Source organism: Acinonyx jubatus, chromosome C2 (assembly GCF_027475565.1).
Source record: "Acinonyx jubatus isolate Ajub_Pintada_27869175 chromosome C2, VMU_Ajub_asm_v1.0, whole genome shotgun sequence".
NCBI lineage: Eukaryota > Metazoa > Chordata > Mammalia > Carnivora > Felidae > Acinonyx > Acinonyx jubatus.
In genome coordinates this window covers 70,018,582-70,035,666 of record NC_069384.1, presented here as the reverse complement: position 1 = coordinate 70,035,666, position 17,085 = coordinate 70,018,582, and the positions used below count along the sequence as shown (strand labels likewise).

General features: G+C 37.8%; 1 protein-coding gene and 1 non-coding gene across 17 annotated transcripts in view; one reads left to right on the top strand and one right to left on the bottom strand.

The window, feature by feature from the left end:
- The window catches only part of LMLN (leishmanolysin like peptidase), a 137,782-nt gene that overhangs the window by 59,231 nt on the left and 61,466 nt on the right, over nt 1–17,085 (top strand). For 12 of the 16 annotated variants that reach the window (XR_008297716.1, XR_008297717.1, XR_008297718.1 and 9 more), the window contains 2 exons: nt 2,434–2,564; nt 9,766–9,976. Coding sequence is in view for 7 of the 16 variants with exons in the window: in XM_053220976.1 (XP_053076951.1) it covers nt 2,434–2,564; nt 9,766–9,976 (342 nt within the window). In the remaining 9 variants the exon portion in view is untranslated. Of the gene's footprint in view, nt 1–2,433; nt 2,565–2,989; nt 3,620–9,765; nt 9,977–17,085 lie in introns of those variants that run through there. The other 4 variants (XR_008297715.1, XM_053220978.1, XM_053220979.1 and 1 more) reach the window with 3 other exon arrangements.
- TRNAK-CUU (transfer RNA lysine (anticodon CUU)) lies at nt 4,905–4,977 on the bottom strand. The gene has a single exon. It is a non-coding gene; the product is annotated as a tRNA-Lys (tRNA).

Sequence of the window (17,085 nt, the reverse complement as noted above, 5' to 3'; positions counted from 1 at the left end):
GTGCCTGTGTAAGATCCTCGAAAGCAGTGCTCTTTTTGTTAAATCATAGTAGGTATCCCATTTTTTTCTCTTTTCAGGAGTGTGCATTTTATGTAATTTAGAAGTAACAGGTTGTTCGCCAGATATTAGGATAGTACTGTTGTCCCATGGCTTGTAAGATGTATTACCATATTATTCCCTTTTAATACACATAAAGAGTATAACAATTGGGTATTCACCTTTGTAAACAAAATGTTACCACATCTTATGTTAATAAAGAGCAATAGGTAGTTTCTCACTCTGTGGTCATCAAAATCTGTAACCTGGTCCTTTTTATCCCCCCCCCCCACCCCGCCCTGCCATTCCATACTTTATTACAGACTCCGTTTTCTACATTTTAAATTTCTATAATGGGTTTTCCTTTTATTTCTAAACCTGGTAGATTTAACTGGATTTGTACAGTCATTTTTTTCATCACTCACCCATTTAATAAATGTCTTAAAAACTTGTAACTATTCAGCAGTTCAGTGTTAAAACTGAGCAATGCAGAGATCTGTCAATTTTGGGTTTGCCAAAAATGGTGTCACATCTTACTATTTTAGAGCTGGAATTGGCAAATGTTTATTGTAAAGAGAAAGATAGTAAATATTTTAAACTTTGTGGGTCATATGGTCTCTGTTGGAATTATGAACTCTGCTGTTACAGTGTGAAAGTAGTTATAGACAACATATAAATTAATGTGTAAATTACTGGCTGTGCTCCAATACAATTTTATTATTTATAAAAGCAGGTAGCCTTCAGGATTTGGCCTGAGGGTTGTAGTTTGCTGAGCACTCCCTTTTCTTTTCTTTTCTTTTTTTTTTTTTTTGACACTGACCACTTTGTTTTTCAAGGACTTTGAAATACTCACAAATACACAAAACAATAGTTCTCTTTAATTCTGTTTTACATTTTCCTTCTTAGCTTATATAATTAAGATTTTTCAAAACTGACATAAAATACTTATCTCTAAGAACTCTCTGTTTTCAAAACATGAATCTTACTTGTACTAAGTGTAAAGAGCAAATTTTTGCTAGGGCTTAAGGATCCTCATTCATTTGTCCATTAGCTAGTTAGAGGTCATTTAATCCACCCTATCCCTCTATGTGTTTGTGTTTTTAATTAAAAAAAAAAATTATTTTTCAGAGAGAAAGACAGAGCATGGGCTGGGGAGGGGAAGAGAGAGAGGGAGACACAGAATCCAAAGCAGGCTCCAGGCCCTGGGCTGCAGCACAGAGCCCGACACAGGGCTTGAACTCATGAAATGTGAGATCATGACCCAAGCCAAAGTCAGACGCCCAACCGACTGAGCCATCCAAGCGCCCCTGCATGTTTGTGTTTAGTCTGAGACTAGATCAGCATCTTATGTATGGACTTCCAGCAGATAGCATGAGATAAAAATGCAAGAAAACTTTGCAAAAAGTTTTGCAACATCCCCAAAAAAGCCTTCATTATATAAGTCAGTTGGCTTCATCTATCATGGGTCATCTGGGAGGTGACTCCTATTTAGACTACCAGTAAAGACGATTCTTTGTGCCATTTCTTCTGTATATCTAACTTAGATACTTTATTTTTTTAAAGTTTATTATTTTGAGAGAGCACAAGTAGGGGAGGGGCAGAGAAACAGAGAGAGAGAGAGAGAGAGAGAGAGAGAGAGAGAGAGAGAGAGAGAGAATCCCAAGCAGGCTCCACACTGCTAGCACAGAACCCAATGTGGGGCTCAAACCCACGAACTGTGAGATCATGACCTAAACTGTAGTCGGATGCTCAACTGACTGAGCCACCCAGGCATACCTAACTTAGATACTTTAAGCCCAGTTTTATCTCCCATTTTTGATAGAATAATTTCTTCCCACCAAGTCCTTTATTGAGAACCTAGTTTGATTTTGGAGCCCTGTTTCTCTTAATTTTTTTAATTGAAAATTTCCATTAAACATGTTTGATTTTTATTTTAATTTTTGATTTTATTTTTTTAGAGAGAGAGCAAGCCACACACAAGTAAAGGAGGGGCAGAGGAGCTGGAGAAAGAATCTTTTTTTCTTTTAAGTTTGTTTGTTTGTTTGTTTGTTTGTTTATTTATTTATTTATTTATTTATTTATTTTGAGAGTGAGAATGCATACGCACGCACGTGCACATGAGCAGGGGAAGGGTAGAGAGAGAGATAGAGAGGGTGGGAGAGAATCCCAAGCAGATTCTGCACTGTCAGTGCAGAGCCCAGTGGGAGCTCTGTCTCACAACAATGAGATCATGACCAGAGCTGAAATCAATAGTCAGAAGCTTAACTGACTGAGCCACCCAGGCAGCCCAAACATGCTTGGTTTTTAAAGCAACTTTTAACCATAAAAATGGAATGCTTCAGTTTGTTCTTTGAACCAAAACTCAATTTTTAAGAAAAGTTCTCTGGTTTGCTTCAGACCTTTTTAAAAATTATGGTGCTGAAAAGTATGGACCTCATTCAGTTTGTCTAATTCAGAAATCTGCATTTGTCATGGAAAAGTGTGAGAGGAAGCTGAGTTACCCAGACTGGGGGAGTGGATGTTATCAGGTAAACTATATGATTGTTAATAATTATTATCAAATATTATATAATTTATCTCATTATATGGTTTTTATATTTTAAAATACATTTTATATTTTTATATAATTTACTGATTAATTCTTTAACTTATCTTGTTTATATAAATATTACTTTGCTTATGTGTGAAAATACTGTCATTTATTTGAGAAATTACCTTTTTCCACTTGTTTAAAAATACATATATAATTGTTATATATCAGCAAGTTTTATATTAATTTTACTTGGGGCATATACCCCAAGGAAATGATGGAATATATATAATTTTGTTCTTAAATATTACTTTGTAATGGAAAAAATTTGCGATTTTATTTCATAAGATCTGAGGAAAGCATGGATTTAAGAATTAATAAATCAGCTACAGATTAATAATTGTTTTTCTCCTTTGCAATTAGAAATCCAAAAGTAGCAAACTACCTTAAATGACTGCATCACCTTATTAAAAACTTACTAAGATATAGACATTCTATAACTTATGAATATCCAACTTAAAGAATATTCCATACTCTACTAATGGATGTCAGGGAGGAAAGTGTGATCCTGAGAACTGAAAAGTAAGAATTTTTTGTACCATTTCAGCTGCAAGATATAAATGGACTTATGTAGCTGGGAATTTAATTACTACTTTTAAAGTTACTTATAAAATTAGTTTTTTGTAACAGCTTTATTAAGATATAATCCAGACATCATACAATTCATATAAAATTATCTTTGAAACCTTATAGATGAAAATTCAAAATAAATACTTTTCAGTTATAGTCTGATAACTGTAATCCAACAACCATTTTCTGATAAATTCCTTTGAAGATATATTTGTTTATTTAATTCATAGTTTTGACCTGGTTATAATCATAATATAAAATTTTGTTTTACTGCCTTTACTTAGTACTTATGTAGAACAAAACACCTTTTCCAAGTTTTCCCAATAATAAAAATTACTATTCTTCCTGCCTTCCTTCCTTCCTTCCTTCCTTCCTGCCTTCCTTCCTTCCTTCCTTCCTTCCTTCCTTCCTTCCTTCATTCCTTCCTTTCTTCCTACCTTCCTTTCTTCCTTCCTTTCTTCTTTCCTTCCTTCCTTCCTTCCTTCCTTCCTTCCTTCCTTCCTTCCTTCCTTAGTAAACTCTACCCCCAACATGGGGCTTGAGCTCATGACAAGAGTCACATGCTCTACCAACTGAGTCAGCCAGATGCCCCAATGGCCATAAGACACTGCATCTTTTTTTTTTTTAATAAATGTTTATTCATTTTTGAGAGAAAGAGAGCAAGCATAAGTAGGGGGAGCGGCAGAGAGAGAGAGAGGGGAACAGAGGATCTAAAGCATACTCTGAGCTGATAGCAGCAAGCCCAATGCAGGGCTCAAATTCACAAACTGGGAGATCATGACCTGAGCTGAAGTCAGGCTTTGAACTGACTGAGCTACCCAGGCCCGCCCCCCCCAAGACATTGCATCTTTTTTTTTTCAATTGTTTGTTTACTTTTACTTTTTTTTTTTTTTAATTTACATCCAAGTTAGTTAGCATATAGTGCAATAATGATTTCAGGAGTAGAATCTGTGATTCATTCCCTACATATAACACCCAGTGCTCATCCCAGCAGGTGTCCTCCTCAATGCTCCTTGTCCATTTAGCCCATCCCTCCCCACAACCCCTCCAGCAACCCTCAGTTTGTTCCTATATTTAAGAGTTTCTTATGTTTTGTCCCCCTCCCTGTTTATATATTATTTTTGCTTCTCTTCCCTTCTGTTCATCTGTTTTGTGTCATAAATTACACATATGAGTGAAGTCATATGATATTTGTCTTTGACTAATTTCATTGCATCTTTTTAAAATATCATAATTAGGGAAGTCATTTCCTTGTTGTATATTGAGTTAATTTTCACTTTTCATGATACTATGCTTTTATCTTACCTTTTTAAAAAAATTATTTTTCTAAATTCCCATAAGTGAAAATATTAAATTAAATGAGATAAAGCTAGGGGCTCCTGGGTAGCTCAGTCAGTTAAGCGTCTGACTTCAGCTCAGGTCATGATCTCACAGTCCATGAGTTTGAGCCCTGTGTCAGGCTCTGTACTGACAGCTCAGAGCCTGGAGCCTGCTTCAGATTCTGTGTCTCCCTTTCTCTCTGCTCCCCACCGCCCCCCCCCCCCCCCCCCCCCCGCTCATGCTCTGTCTCTCTCTGTCTCAAAAATAAATAAAAACATTAAAAAAATTTTTTTTAATGGGATAAAGCTAGAACATTGGCAACTATAATAGGAGGATGACCCGTTCAGGCTATTTTATTATATTTCATTTCTTTATTAAGTAAGCTCTATACCCAACATGGGGCTTGAACTCATGACCTTGAGATCAAGAGTCACGTGCTCTACCAACTGAGCCAGCCAGGCACCCCCTCTTCAGGCAATTTTAATGGTTTGTCAACACCACCAGTACCACAAAGGGATTATGCAAATTTGCAGTACCATCTACAAAAATCAAATGTACTTGGCTTCCCTGTACTTAGAGTTGTCAGTTAATTTTGCTAATTTAATTTTACTAATTTAATGCTAACCACCATTTATATAGGAAAATATGTATGAGTTCCAAACAGTTAACATGGATTAGCTGTTTTGCCTTTTGTTGTTTGTTTTACTTATTTTGACAGAGAAGTTGCAAGAATGATACAAAATGTTTTTTCTGAGTCATTTAAGTGCAAATTGTTGATGTGCTTTACCTTCAATCCCATGTACTTTGTGCATTTCTTTTAAACAAGACATCCCCCTATATAACCATAATACTATTTTAAAAATTAGGAAATTAACACTGATACATATAATTCTTGGGCTCTATTCAAGTTCTGCTAATTGTCCCAATAATGTCCTTGTAGTATAGGATCTGGATTAATATCACATGTTGCATAGTTGTCCTGTCTCTGGTCTCCTTCAGTCTGGAACACTTCCTGAGTCTTTTTTTGATTTTTATAACCCTGACATTTAAAAAAACTATAAGTCATTTTTTTCTAAGATGTATCTCACTTTGGGTTTGTCATATGTTTCCTCATGATGAAATTCAGGTCATGTATTTTGGGCAGTAATATCACAGAAGTGATGCTCATGTTCTTATGGTGGTACACTCATGATTTGTCCTTTTACTGGTGATGTTAACTTGCTGGTATCTCCCAGGCTTCTTCACTATCAATTACTCTTTTCTTATTAATTCCCTTTGTAATCAATAAATATTTTGCAGGGAAGTACTGTGTCAATAAATTTTTCTTACCATACTTTCATTTTACTAATTTATGCATTTATATCAGCATTGAGTCATGAAATCCATTTTATTAAAGATATTACCATTACTATCATTATTTATTTTGATACTCAATTTCCCCCAGATTTGGCCAGAGGAAGCCCCTTCAGGTTTCTATGTCCTTCTGGTCTTTCCCCATCTTTCTTTGAATGTTTCCTTGCTTTCTGGTGCAAGATATTCTAGCACATGCAGCTCTTAAGTCAACAAATTCTTGAAGAAGCTCTAGTTTTTTGTTTTTGTTTTTGTTTTTTTATTTATTTTGAGAGAGAGAGAGAGACAGAGAGCAAGCAGGGAAGGGCGGAGAGAGAGAAAGACAGAATCCCAAACACCCAGAATCTCTGCACTGTCAACACAGAGCTCGACGTGGGGCTAGAACTCCTGAATCGTGAGATCATGACCTGAATTGAAATCAAGAGTCAGATACATAACCAACTGAGCCACCCACGCGCCCCAAAAAGCTCTAGTTTCTTTAGTGAAGTGTGGTATTTAAGAGACTAAGATCTGTTGTTAGATGTACTGTGCATTGTCACTAGGATATAGCTACTCCCCAAGCCCTCTTGGTGAACAGATCTGGGAAATAGATGTGTGTATGTAATTTGCTTGTATATTCATGTGTGTGTGTGTGTGTGTGTGTGTGTGTGTGTGTGTGTGTGTATAACTGAGTTTGTACCAGTATCTTTGGTTCCAGTCCAACCCTGAAGGGTTCAGTTTAGTTTTCTCTGTTTCCATGTTTGTAATTCCTTTCACAGAGAGAAATCTGACTCTCATTGTCCTCAGTATGCTTATTTGATCTGACCACATCCCTTTCACCTTGTCCCACCCCTACATAATTACCCTCCTTACCCACCCAGATTCTGACACAGTCCACCAGGTCACATCTCTTCCTCACTGTGATCCAGATTCTGTGCACATCTTTAGGATGTTAATGCTCTTTCTTCCATGAAACTTTCTAAGCTTTATTGCTTGTTTCTACCATTTATTGACTGTAGGAATGCTGACAGTACTGACTCCATCTTTAGCCCTCCATCTTCTTCATGTATGATTGATGACCTCTCTTGGGGCTATGTGTTCCAGGCCTCTTGGAGATTAATATGTATACCTTAGAAATGCCTGTCAAAGCTGGAATGCGGGAGGCTTGCTTTGGCCTCCTGTGAATCTAGAGATAACATAGTCTTTCCTCCTCCTGACGCACAGATGGTACCACAAGGTCTGTTAAAGATTGGCTGTCTATTGGATGCATGTGAACCCTTTGAAGTGCATGTAAGCCTTTTGATCTTACTACATACCCTTCTGCTCGTCCCCTTCCTCTATAAAATATGTAGACTAAGGACTGGACTTTGCAGAGAATAGCTGCACAACTGTCCAAATCACCATCCACCTGATCATGCTGTCAGTAAGTTACCCTGAATTAAACTATATAAAGTGTATGGAGTTGCCTCGTTCATTTTTCAGTCTCAAAGTGTCTTCTGTCTTTGAAGGATACTTTACAGTCCCTCCATTTTCCAACATTGACTCTTAATCATAAACAGCTTAACACTGTTAAATTTGCTGGGGGGGTGGGTGGGTGGAATTTATATGCCACCCTTTTCTCTTCAGTTAAAGCTGCTAGAGGACAGGTACTGGGTCACGGACTTCTTTGGTATCCTTTTCAGCCACGAAGCACAATATTCAGTCAGTTCTCACTTAAAAGAATGATTACATTGCACTGTAGTTATGGTGGTGCTTCCTAGATGTGGGTCATTGAATGACAGACTTATGGAAGAGGTTATACTTTGTTGTCATTTGTTTTCTTGAACTTATTATAACTTAAATTTCCAAATGAGTATTACACTTAAACTTAGTTCATGATTGAGTTATTTCAAAGATGACTCCATTGTTGAAATGTACTTATGGAACTCCTCTTTTGAAATTGCCTTTAGAAAGAGTTTAGTAGCCTCCTAGGAAAATCAGTTTTAGTATTTTGCATCACACCTATATTAATTTAATGTTAACTGATTTAGTCAACTTTACCAGACTTGGTTCTGGGTAACTTTTGGTATTTCTAAAAACTATATCAACTTGCAAAGTAAAAATTTACCACCATCAAACATACTCAAAATCATATACTTGGTTTGAGGATAGGCCCAGGAGAGAAGTTCCGGAAATATTTAAAGTGAAGTAGCATAATTGGCATTAATGTGTCTTTTTATAAAACAACTGTGAAGAAGACACATTTAACACTTTTTTAAAGTTAGTTTTAACGTGTTTGCTTTTTAAAATTGACTTGGGTGTCTGGGTGGCTCAGTCAGTTGAGCAGCCGACTCTTGATTTCTGCTTAGGTCATGATCCCAGGTGAGCATGGAGCCTGCTTAAGATTCTCTTTCTCTCTCCCTTTCCCCCACTCATGCTCTCTCTCTCTAAAATCAAAAGAAAAAAATCTGATTTTATTAGTTACCCCCGCAGTTAAAATATGAGTCCTACCTTTAAGCACTTTTTTTTTTTTAAAGTTTATTCGTTCATTTTGACAGAGAGAGAGAACATGCGCATGGGAGGGGCAGAGAGAGAGGTAGAGAGAGAGAGAATCCCAAGTAGGCACACACTGTCAGCACAGAGCTCAATGTGGGGCTCAAACTCACAAACTGTGAGATCATGACCTGAGCTCAAACCAAGATTCAGACACTTATGCAACCGACTGAGCCACTGAGGTGCCCCAAGTCCTGCCTTTGAAGATGTTACCAGTCCATATAAAATCACTATGACCATTTTTTTTTAAATTTTTTTTTCAACGTTTGTTTATTTTTGGGACAGAGCGAGACAGAGCATGAACGGGGGAGGGGCAGAGAGAGAGGGAGACACAGAATCGGAAACAGGCTCCAGGCTCCGAGCCATCAGCCCAGAGCCTGACGCGGGGCTCGAACTCACGGACCGCGAGATCGTGACCTGGCTGAAGTCGGACGCTTAACCGACTGCGCCACCCAGGCGCCCCACTATGACCATTTTTATACCTGAGTGAAGGATCTAGGATAAGGAAAAGAATAAAGAACTTTTTTACTGTGTACATTTCTGTGATGTATGCTTTTTTCTTTTTACAATGAGCATATATATTTATAATTTAAAATATATTATAAAAATTTGATTTACAAAATTTGTGACTTGTGGAGAAAATGACTTGAGTAATGGCTCTTTGACAGAGATTTAAGGTGAAGTATAATGAGAATACTAGGATCTATAGAAATGTTATTCTTTTTTTTAGGATTTTATTTTTAAAACTTTTTTATTTTGAGAGAGAGAGAGAACAAGTGCAGGGGAGGGGCAGAAAGGGAGAAAGAAAATCCCAAATAAACTCTACTCCGACAGCAAAGAATCCAGCACAGGGCTCAATCCCACTGACTGAGAGATCATGACAGGAGCTGAAATCAAGAGTTGGATGCTTAACCGATTGAGGCACCCAGGCACCCCTAAGATTTTATTTATTTTAAGTAATCTCTACACCCAATCCCAATGGTGGGACTCAAACTCACAACCCCAAGATCAAGAGTCACACACTCCACCAACTGAGCTAGCCAGCACCCCTACAGAAATGTTATTCTATAACTTGGTTTCAGGGGTCTGTGAATCCAAATTGTATGTAAAGTTGTGTGTTATCTTGTATATGTACTGAAAAGTATCCATAGATTTCCTCAGATTTTTTTGGAAATGCTAAACTAAAAATTTAAGAACAACTACCACAGAGTGTATTTTAGAACCTGAATAACTTAGCGTTCTTTATATGAGATTAAAGACCTCCCTATACCCCAAATTGTTTTATAGTCAGTATTTTTAGTAATGTATTTTCCTGTAGGTGAAGGAAGGCTCATATATTATATATGGAATCTAACTGATCTGATTTTTTTTTTTTTTCCTATTTGAAGGTTTCTTGTTCTCCCCAAGGTCTGACAGTTTGGGTTCAGAACACTTCATATTTGTGTAGTCGGGCTGGGCAGGTCCTCCCCGTCAGTATTCAGATGAATGGCTGGATTCATGATGGTAACCTGCTCTGCCCATCATGCTGGGACTTCTGTGAGCTCTGTCCTCCAGAAACAGATCCTCCAGCTGCTAACCTGACCCGAGCTCTACCACTGGGTGAGTAGTCTCTATGGGTGGAGTAAAGAGAGGGACTTCTCTTATATAATGTTGAAAATTACCTTCAAGGAGACTCTAAAACAAGTTGAGCATCTTCTCTTCTAATTGCAGTTTTATGGGAAAGCCCCTTCCCACCATTGCTAGAAATTAAAAGTGGGTAAATGTGACACTTCTGTTCAGTAGCAAGAGTAAGGAACCTTTTGGTCTAAAGACCTTATGACTTGCAAAAAAAAAAAAAAAAAATTCATTCAAGATTACAAAACCTGAGGGTACCTAGGTGGCTCGGTCGGTTAAGCTACCGAGTCTTGATTTCAGCTCAGATCATAATCTCACGATTCATGGGTTTGAGCCCCGCATCAGGCTCTGTACTGACAGCATGGAGCCTACTTGGGATTTTCTCTCTCTCTCTTTGTCTGCCCCTACCCCGCTTGTTCATTCTCTCTCTCTCTCTCTCTCTCTCTCTCTCTCTCTCTCAAAATAAATAAACTTTAAAAAAGAAAAGAAAATGTAGGGGTGCCTGGGTGACTCAGTCTGTTAAGCGTCTGACTGGTTCAGGTCATGACCTCGTGGTTCATGAGTTGAAACCCCGCATCAGGCTCTCTGCTGTCAGCACAGAGCCAGCTTTGGATCTTCTGTATCCCTCTCTGTGCTCCTCCCCTGCTCTCTCTCTCTCAAAAATAAATAAACATTAAAAAAAGGAAAATGTCCTTTAAAAAAAATTACAAAAACTGAATGTTTCAACCATTCATTTTGAAATTCAGAGTAAACAAAATTCTGTTCATTAAACACATAAAGCAATTAAATATATTTTCAGTTATACAGGCATACCTCATTTTATTCTGCTTTACTTTATTGCACTTCACAGATATATTGCATTTTTTACACATGGAAGGTTTGTGGCAGCTGTATCAGCAACTCTGCCAGCACCACTTTTCCAACAGCATTGGCTCAATTCGGGTCTCTCTGTTACACTTTGGTAATTCTCACAAAATTTGAAATTTTTAACTATTATATTTGTTATGGTGATATATGATCAGTGACCTTTGATATTACTATTATAATTTGTTATTTTGGGGCACCAGGAACCACACTCATAAGACAGTGAACTGAATTGATAAATGTGTGTGTTCTCACTGCTTCACTGGCCAATGATTCCCATTTCCCTCCATTTCCTTGGGCCTCCCTATTCTCTGAGACACAACAGTATTGAAATTAGGCCAGTTAATAACTGTACAGTGTCTTCTAAGTGTTCAAGTAAAAGGAAGAGTCACATGTCTGTCACTTTAAATCAAAAACTAGAAATGATTCAACTTAATGAAGAAGGCATGTCAAAGCTGAGATAGACCAAAAGCTAGTTGTGTCAGTTATCCAAGATGTGAATGCAAAGGAAAAGTTCTTGAAGGAAATGAAAAGTGATATTCCAGTGAATACACAAATGATAAAGAAAGTGAAATAGCCTTATTGCTGATAACGGAGAAGGTCTGAGTAGTCTGCACAGAAGATCAAACCAGCCACAACATTCCCTTAAGTCAAAACCCAATCCAGAGCAAGGCCCTAACTCTTCAATTCTGTGAAGGCTGAGAGAGGTGAGGAAGCTGCAGAAGAAAAGCTGGAACTTAGCAGAAGTTGGTTCATGAGGCTTAAGGAAAGAAGCCATCTCCATAACATAAAAGCATTAGATAAAGCAGCAGGTGCCGATACAGAAGCTGTAACGAGTTATCCAGAAGATCTAGTTCAGGTAATTAATGGAAGCAGCTACACTAAACAACAGATTTTCAGTGTAGACTAGACAGCCTTCTACTGGAAGAAGATGCCACCTAGGACTTTCATAGCTAGAAAAGAGAAGCCAATGCCTGGCTTCAAAGGTTCCGAGGACAGGCTGACTCTCTTATTAGGGGCTGATGAAGCTGGTGACCTGAAGTTGAATGGTGAACGAAGTGCTCATTTGCCATTCTGAAAATCCTTGGGCTCTTAAGAATCACACCAAACCTCCTCTGTCCATGCTCTGTAAGCGGAACAACAAAGCCTAGATGACAGCACATCTGTTTGCAACATGGTTTACTGAATATTTTAAGCCCACTGTTGAGATTACTGTCCAGAAAAAAAAAGATTCCTTTTAAAATATTACTGCTCATTGTCAATGCACCTGGTCACCCAAGAGCTCTGATGGAAATGGATGAGATTCATGCTGTTTTCATACCTGCTAACACAGCATCCAATCCACAGCCCACAGAGCAAGGAGTAATTTTGACTTTCGAGTCTTATTATATAAGGAATATACCTAACAAGGCTATGGCTGCCATAGATAGTGATTCCTCTGATGGATCTGAGCAAAGTAAGTGAAAACCTTCTGGGAAGGGTTCACCATTCTAGACGCCATTAAGCAAATTTGTGAGTCATGGGAAGAGGTCAAAATAGCAACATCAACAGGAGTTTGGAAGAAGTTGATTCCAACCCTCATGGATGACTTTGAGGGCTCAAGATTCCAGTGCAGGAAGGAACTGCAGATGTGGTAGAAATGGCAAGAGAACCAGAATCAGAAGTGGAGCCTGAATATGGGACTGATTGCTGCAACCTCTTGATAAAACTTGAATGGATGAGAAAGAAGCTGCTTCTTATGCATGAGCAAAGAGAGTGGTTTCCTGAGGTGGAAAGTACTCCTGGTGAAGATGCTGTGAAGATTGTTGAAATGACAGCAAAGGATTTAGAGTATTACCTAAACTTAGTTGAGGAAGAGCAGTGGGGTTTGAGAGAGTTGACTCCAACTTTGAAAGAAGTTCTGTGGGCAAAATGCTATCATACAACATCACATGCTACAGAGAAATCATTTGTGAAAGGAAGAGTCAATTGATGTGGCAAATGTCATTGTTGTCATATTTTAAGAAATTGCTATAGCCACCCGAACCTTCAGCAGCCACCACCCACCACTAACCAGTGAGCAACCATCAATATCTAGGCAAGACCCTCCATCAGCAAAAAAGATTACAACTTGCAGAAAGTTCAGATGATGGTTAGCATTTTTGAACAACAAAGTACTTTTAAATTAAGGTATGTACATTTTTTTAGACATAATATTATTGCACACTTGACAGACTATAGTGCAGTATAAATATAACTTTTATATGCACCAGGAAACAAAAACATTCATTTGACTTGCTTTATTGCATTGTTTGACTAATTGTAGTGGTCTGGGACTGAACATGCAATATCTATGAACATGCAATATGTCTGTGGTGTAACTAGATTAGGTAAAAGAAAGGGAAAGACACTCAAAAAGATGCTTAAAGAAGGGACTGACATACCCACAAAGAAGAGAAAAGTGCAAGGAGACACAAATATGCACAAAGATAGAAAGACTGGCTAGTAGAGGCAAAGTGGTTTTCATTGAGGTATATTTTGCTCATTCTGTGAGACTCCAGAGAGTAGAATTGAGACCAACAGAATAAAGTTGCAGGGAGACAGATTCCAGTTAAATCCTTTAGATTCAGGAGAGGAATGGAAAGAACTACCTTGATAAAAAGGCATTTCCTACTATTGAAGTGTGTAAACTGAGGCTGATGACCTATTACTAAGAGTTATAAAAGCAAAATTCTTGAGTTAGGCTTTGACCTATGATTTATGAGATTTTAATTAAATGGCCTATGTTTTTATATCAGTTTGACATTTTAGAATATGAATAATAAAGATCTCATGCATTGTTTCATTTTCTCAATTGGAGGTATTTTTTGTTTTTTTAACTTTATTTATTTTGAGGGGGCAAGAGAATGTGAGTGGGAGAGGGACAGAGGGGAAGAGAGAGAATCCCAAGCAGGCTTCACACTCACTGGGGAGCCGCATGCGGGGCTTGATCCCATGACTGTGAGACCTGAGCCAAAATCAAGAGTTGGACACTTAACCAACTGAGCTACCAGGTGCTTTATTTTATTTTATTTTATTTTATTTTATTTTATTTTATTTATTTATTTAAATGTTTATTTTTGAGAGAGCATGAGCAGGGGAGGGGCAGAGAGAGAGGGATACACAGAATCCGAAGCAGGCTCTAGGCTCTGAGCTGTCAGCACAGAGCCTGATGTGGGGCTGGAACTCATGAATCATGAGATCATGACCTGAGCTGAAGTCAGATGCTTAACTGACTGAGCCACCCAGGTGCCCTTGGAGGTATTTTTTAAATGGAACCGTGTAGCCCTTTGCCTGTTCCTTGGTCTGATTGAAAATGAAGGGCTACATTCATTTACACTTCAAAGTTTCTCCACCTCTAAGATTTAGTTTCTTCCCCAAATCCTGGGGGCTTTCTGCAGATATGAGCTGTTAGGTAGAGAGTGAGTTTTAGGAGATTGTACTTGTGTTGGGAGTGCCTGAGACCACCTCCAGGTTTGGTGGTTCTCTAGGACTCACAGGACTCAACCTGTAGTTGTACTTATGGCAAAGACTTGTTAAAGCAGAATCAGCAAAGGGGGAAGGGGCAATGGGGTGATGTCTGGAGGAAACCAGTTCCCAGACAGACACCAGCTTACAAGCTGGACTTTCGAAGGATGGCAACCTCAAGCCTGCTATGTTATCTCTTTTCTGAACAGAACTTCAGGGAGTCTGCTGTGTTCTGCAGTGCAGTTATAATAGTACTGACATAATGAATTGTTTGAAATGACAGAGGATCATGGGTCCTTTTAATGTGGTAAATAGTACACGTAGTGCTAAATACTCTTAGGTAACTTACTTTTAATATGAAACTGGTAGGATGACCTAATTTTGTTGTTACTGTTAAATTACTATGGCTAGAATAGAAGGGCTGATAGTCCACAAGTAGGTGGTTCTGATGGAGTTCCCATCCTTAGGGTTAATGTCAGTTAACTGTAACAATCTGTCTCTATCTCATCATCCAAGAGATGAGCAAGGATTGAGCTATTAGCAGTTAGAATTGAAATAGAGAGTTATTTGTGCTGGTTCAGGGGTAAGAATCTTGGGAGTACAGAAGAATGTCCTAGGATTGCTACAGAAGAATCCTAGAAGAATGTCTAGGATTAAGAGGAAATCCAAACCGGGTCAAGGGGCTATGGTAATTATTTCTTGTTCTTGGAACATGGCAAAGACAAGTGAATCTATTGAAAGGAGGTGGAGAGTCGAGATTGCAAACCACCAGCCCCTTATGCCTGCACAGTCTGCACCTGAGACTGCTTATCCTGCTCGCTCTTTATCAGTTATCCTTCTGATATAGTGTTGGTATGATGTGGTTGATTTCCCTGTTAACTTGCCCATTTCCATGAGGAAGCATGCTCAAAAGAGCATCACAACCACCAAATTTTGAAAAATGTATAAATATTACAAGGATACATTTTAGGCATTGCTTTTAAAACCTATACATCACTGTTGAAATTGTAAAATATCTTGAGTTACCATATTTGCTGATGTGCTCACTGAGCATACTGAGCCTTTACAGAATATTAAACTATGTGCCAGAAACTATGGCAAACTTTACAAGAAATGTTTTTTTCAGGTAAATAGCTTGTTTCAGTTTAATACTTTTTTTTAAATGTACTTGTATGAGAAATACTATTAGAATTAACCTATGATGAAGCTTAGTAAAGAAGTATAAAAATGACCATCTCTAATCCTTCGGTTTTATGAAAGTATTTTTTTAGGTCTTTAAGCATGCCTTTAAAACATTAAAACTCCCAATATTCTGGAGGAAGTGTAAAAGATATTCTTCTCCCTAAATTTTTCTGATTATTGTTCTCAGGTGTTAGTTCGCGTAGACTTTTCTTACATTTGTAATTTCTTTTAGAATGTGAAACGCTGACCTTCTTTTCTCTCTCCTTTAGTCATCACTTTCTAAATGCTAGAATATGATTAAATGATTGTTCTGTATTGCCTAAGATAGTTTCCATTAGTGAATATGAAAGATTTATTTCTGAATTCTTTCTAGTCTCTTCAGATTGTAAGGGTTGTTTTTGTTTCCATTTATTGAATGGTAGACACTTTGCCAAATTCTTTATGTCTACATCATTGCATTTAACCATCACAAAACCTAATGAGGTAGGAATTATCGTTTTACACATGAGAAAACTAAGGTATGAAGAAATTAAGTAATGTATTATCCATGGTCATAGCTAATAAATAATGAAGTTCAGAAAAAAAAAAAAAAAACCCAGATCTTATTTTCTCTAATTCATTTTGAAACCCTCTTTTTGAATCTTTTCATCTTAATTAGTGTTAACACAGAAAGTGTAGTGTTTTTGAAGAACAAATGTTCAGAACTCCTGTTAATGTTTTAATAGCTTGTTAAATTTTAGTACCAACAGTAGATAAACAATACCTACTTCTCCTATTTCCTTTGGGCTAAATTGAAAGTCAGGAAGTAAAGGGATATGCCTGTGTTATTAGTGACTCCAGGGTCCATTTGTTAATCCAGCCAAGACCACTTTACCTGATGCTCTAGGCTACAATTTATCCAATTTATTCTGGGTTGATGGAAATGTTCCATAGTCTGCATCGTCCAGTACAGTACTCATTAGCCACATATGACTTTTGAACATGTAAGATGTGGTTAATGTTAGTGTGAAACTACTTTATTGTAATTAACTGAGATTTAAATAGCACATATAGCTATGGTTGCCATATTGAATAGTGCAGTCCTACATCAGAAGTTCTCAAAATTTAATCAGAATCATGTTAAATTGCTAGGCCTTAACTCCTAGAATTTCGGATTCAGAAGATCTGTGTTAAAGCTTGAGAATTTGCATTAAAATTGTTTTAATGTTTTTATTTATTTTTGAGATATATATAGAGAGAACATGAGCAGGGGAAGGGGCAGAGAGAGAGGGAGACACAGAACCCGAAGCAGACTCCAGGCTCTGAGCTGTCAGCACAGAGCCCGACTTGGGGCTTGAACTTACAAACCACAAGATCATGACCTGAGCCAAAGTCAGACGCTTAACCAACTGAGCCACCCAGGTGCCCCCAGAATTTGCATTTTTAACAAGTTCCCAGGTGATGCTGATGTTGTTGACATAAGGACTAAACTTTGAGGACTGTTGTTAGCTAAGTGGGATTTTTTTTTTAAGATTTTACAAATACCAGCATGATTCCATTGAGGAAGAATAGAAATTCTCCAT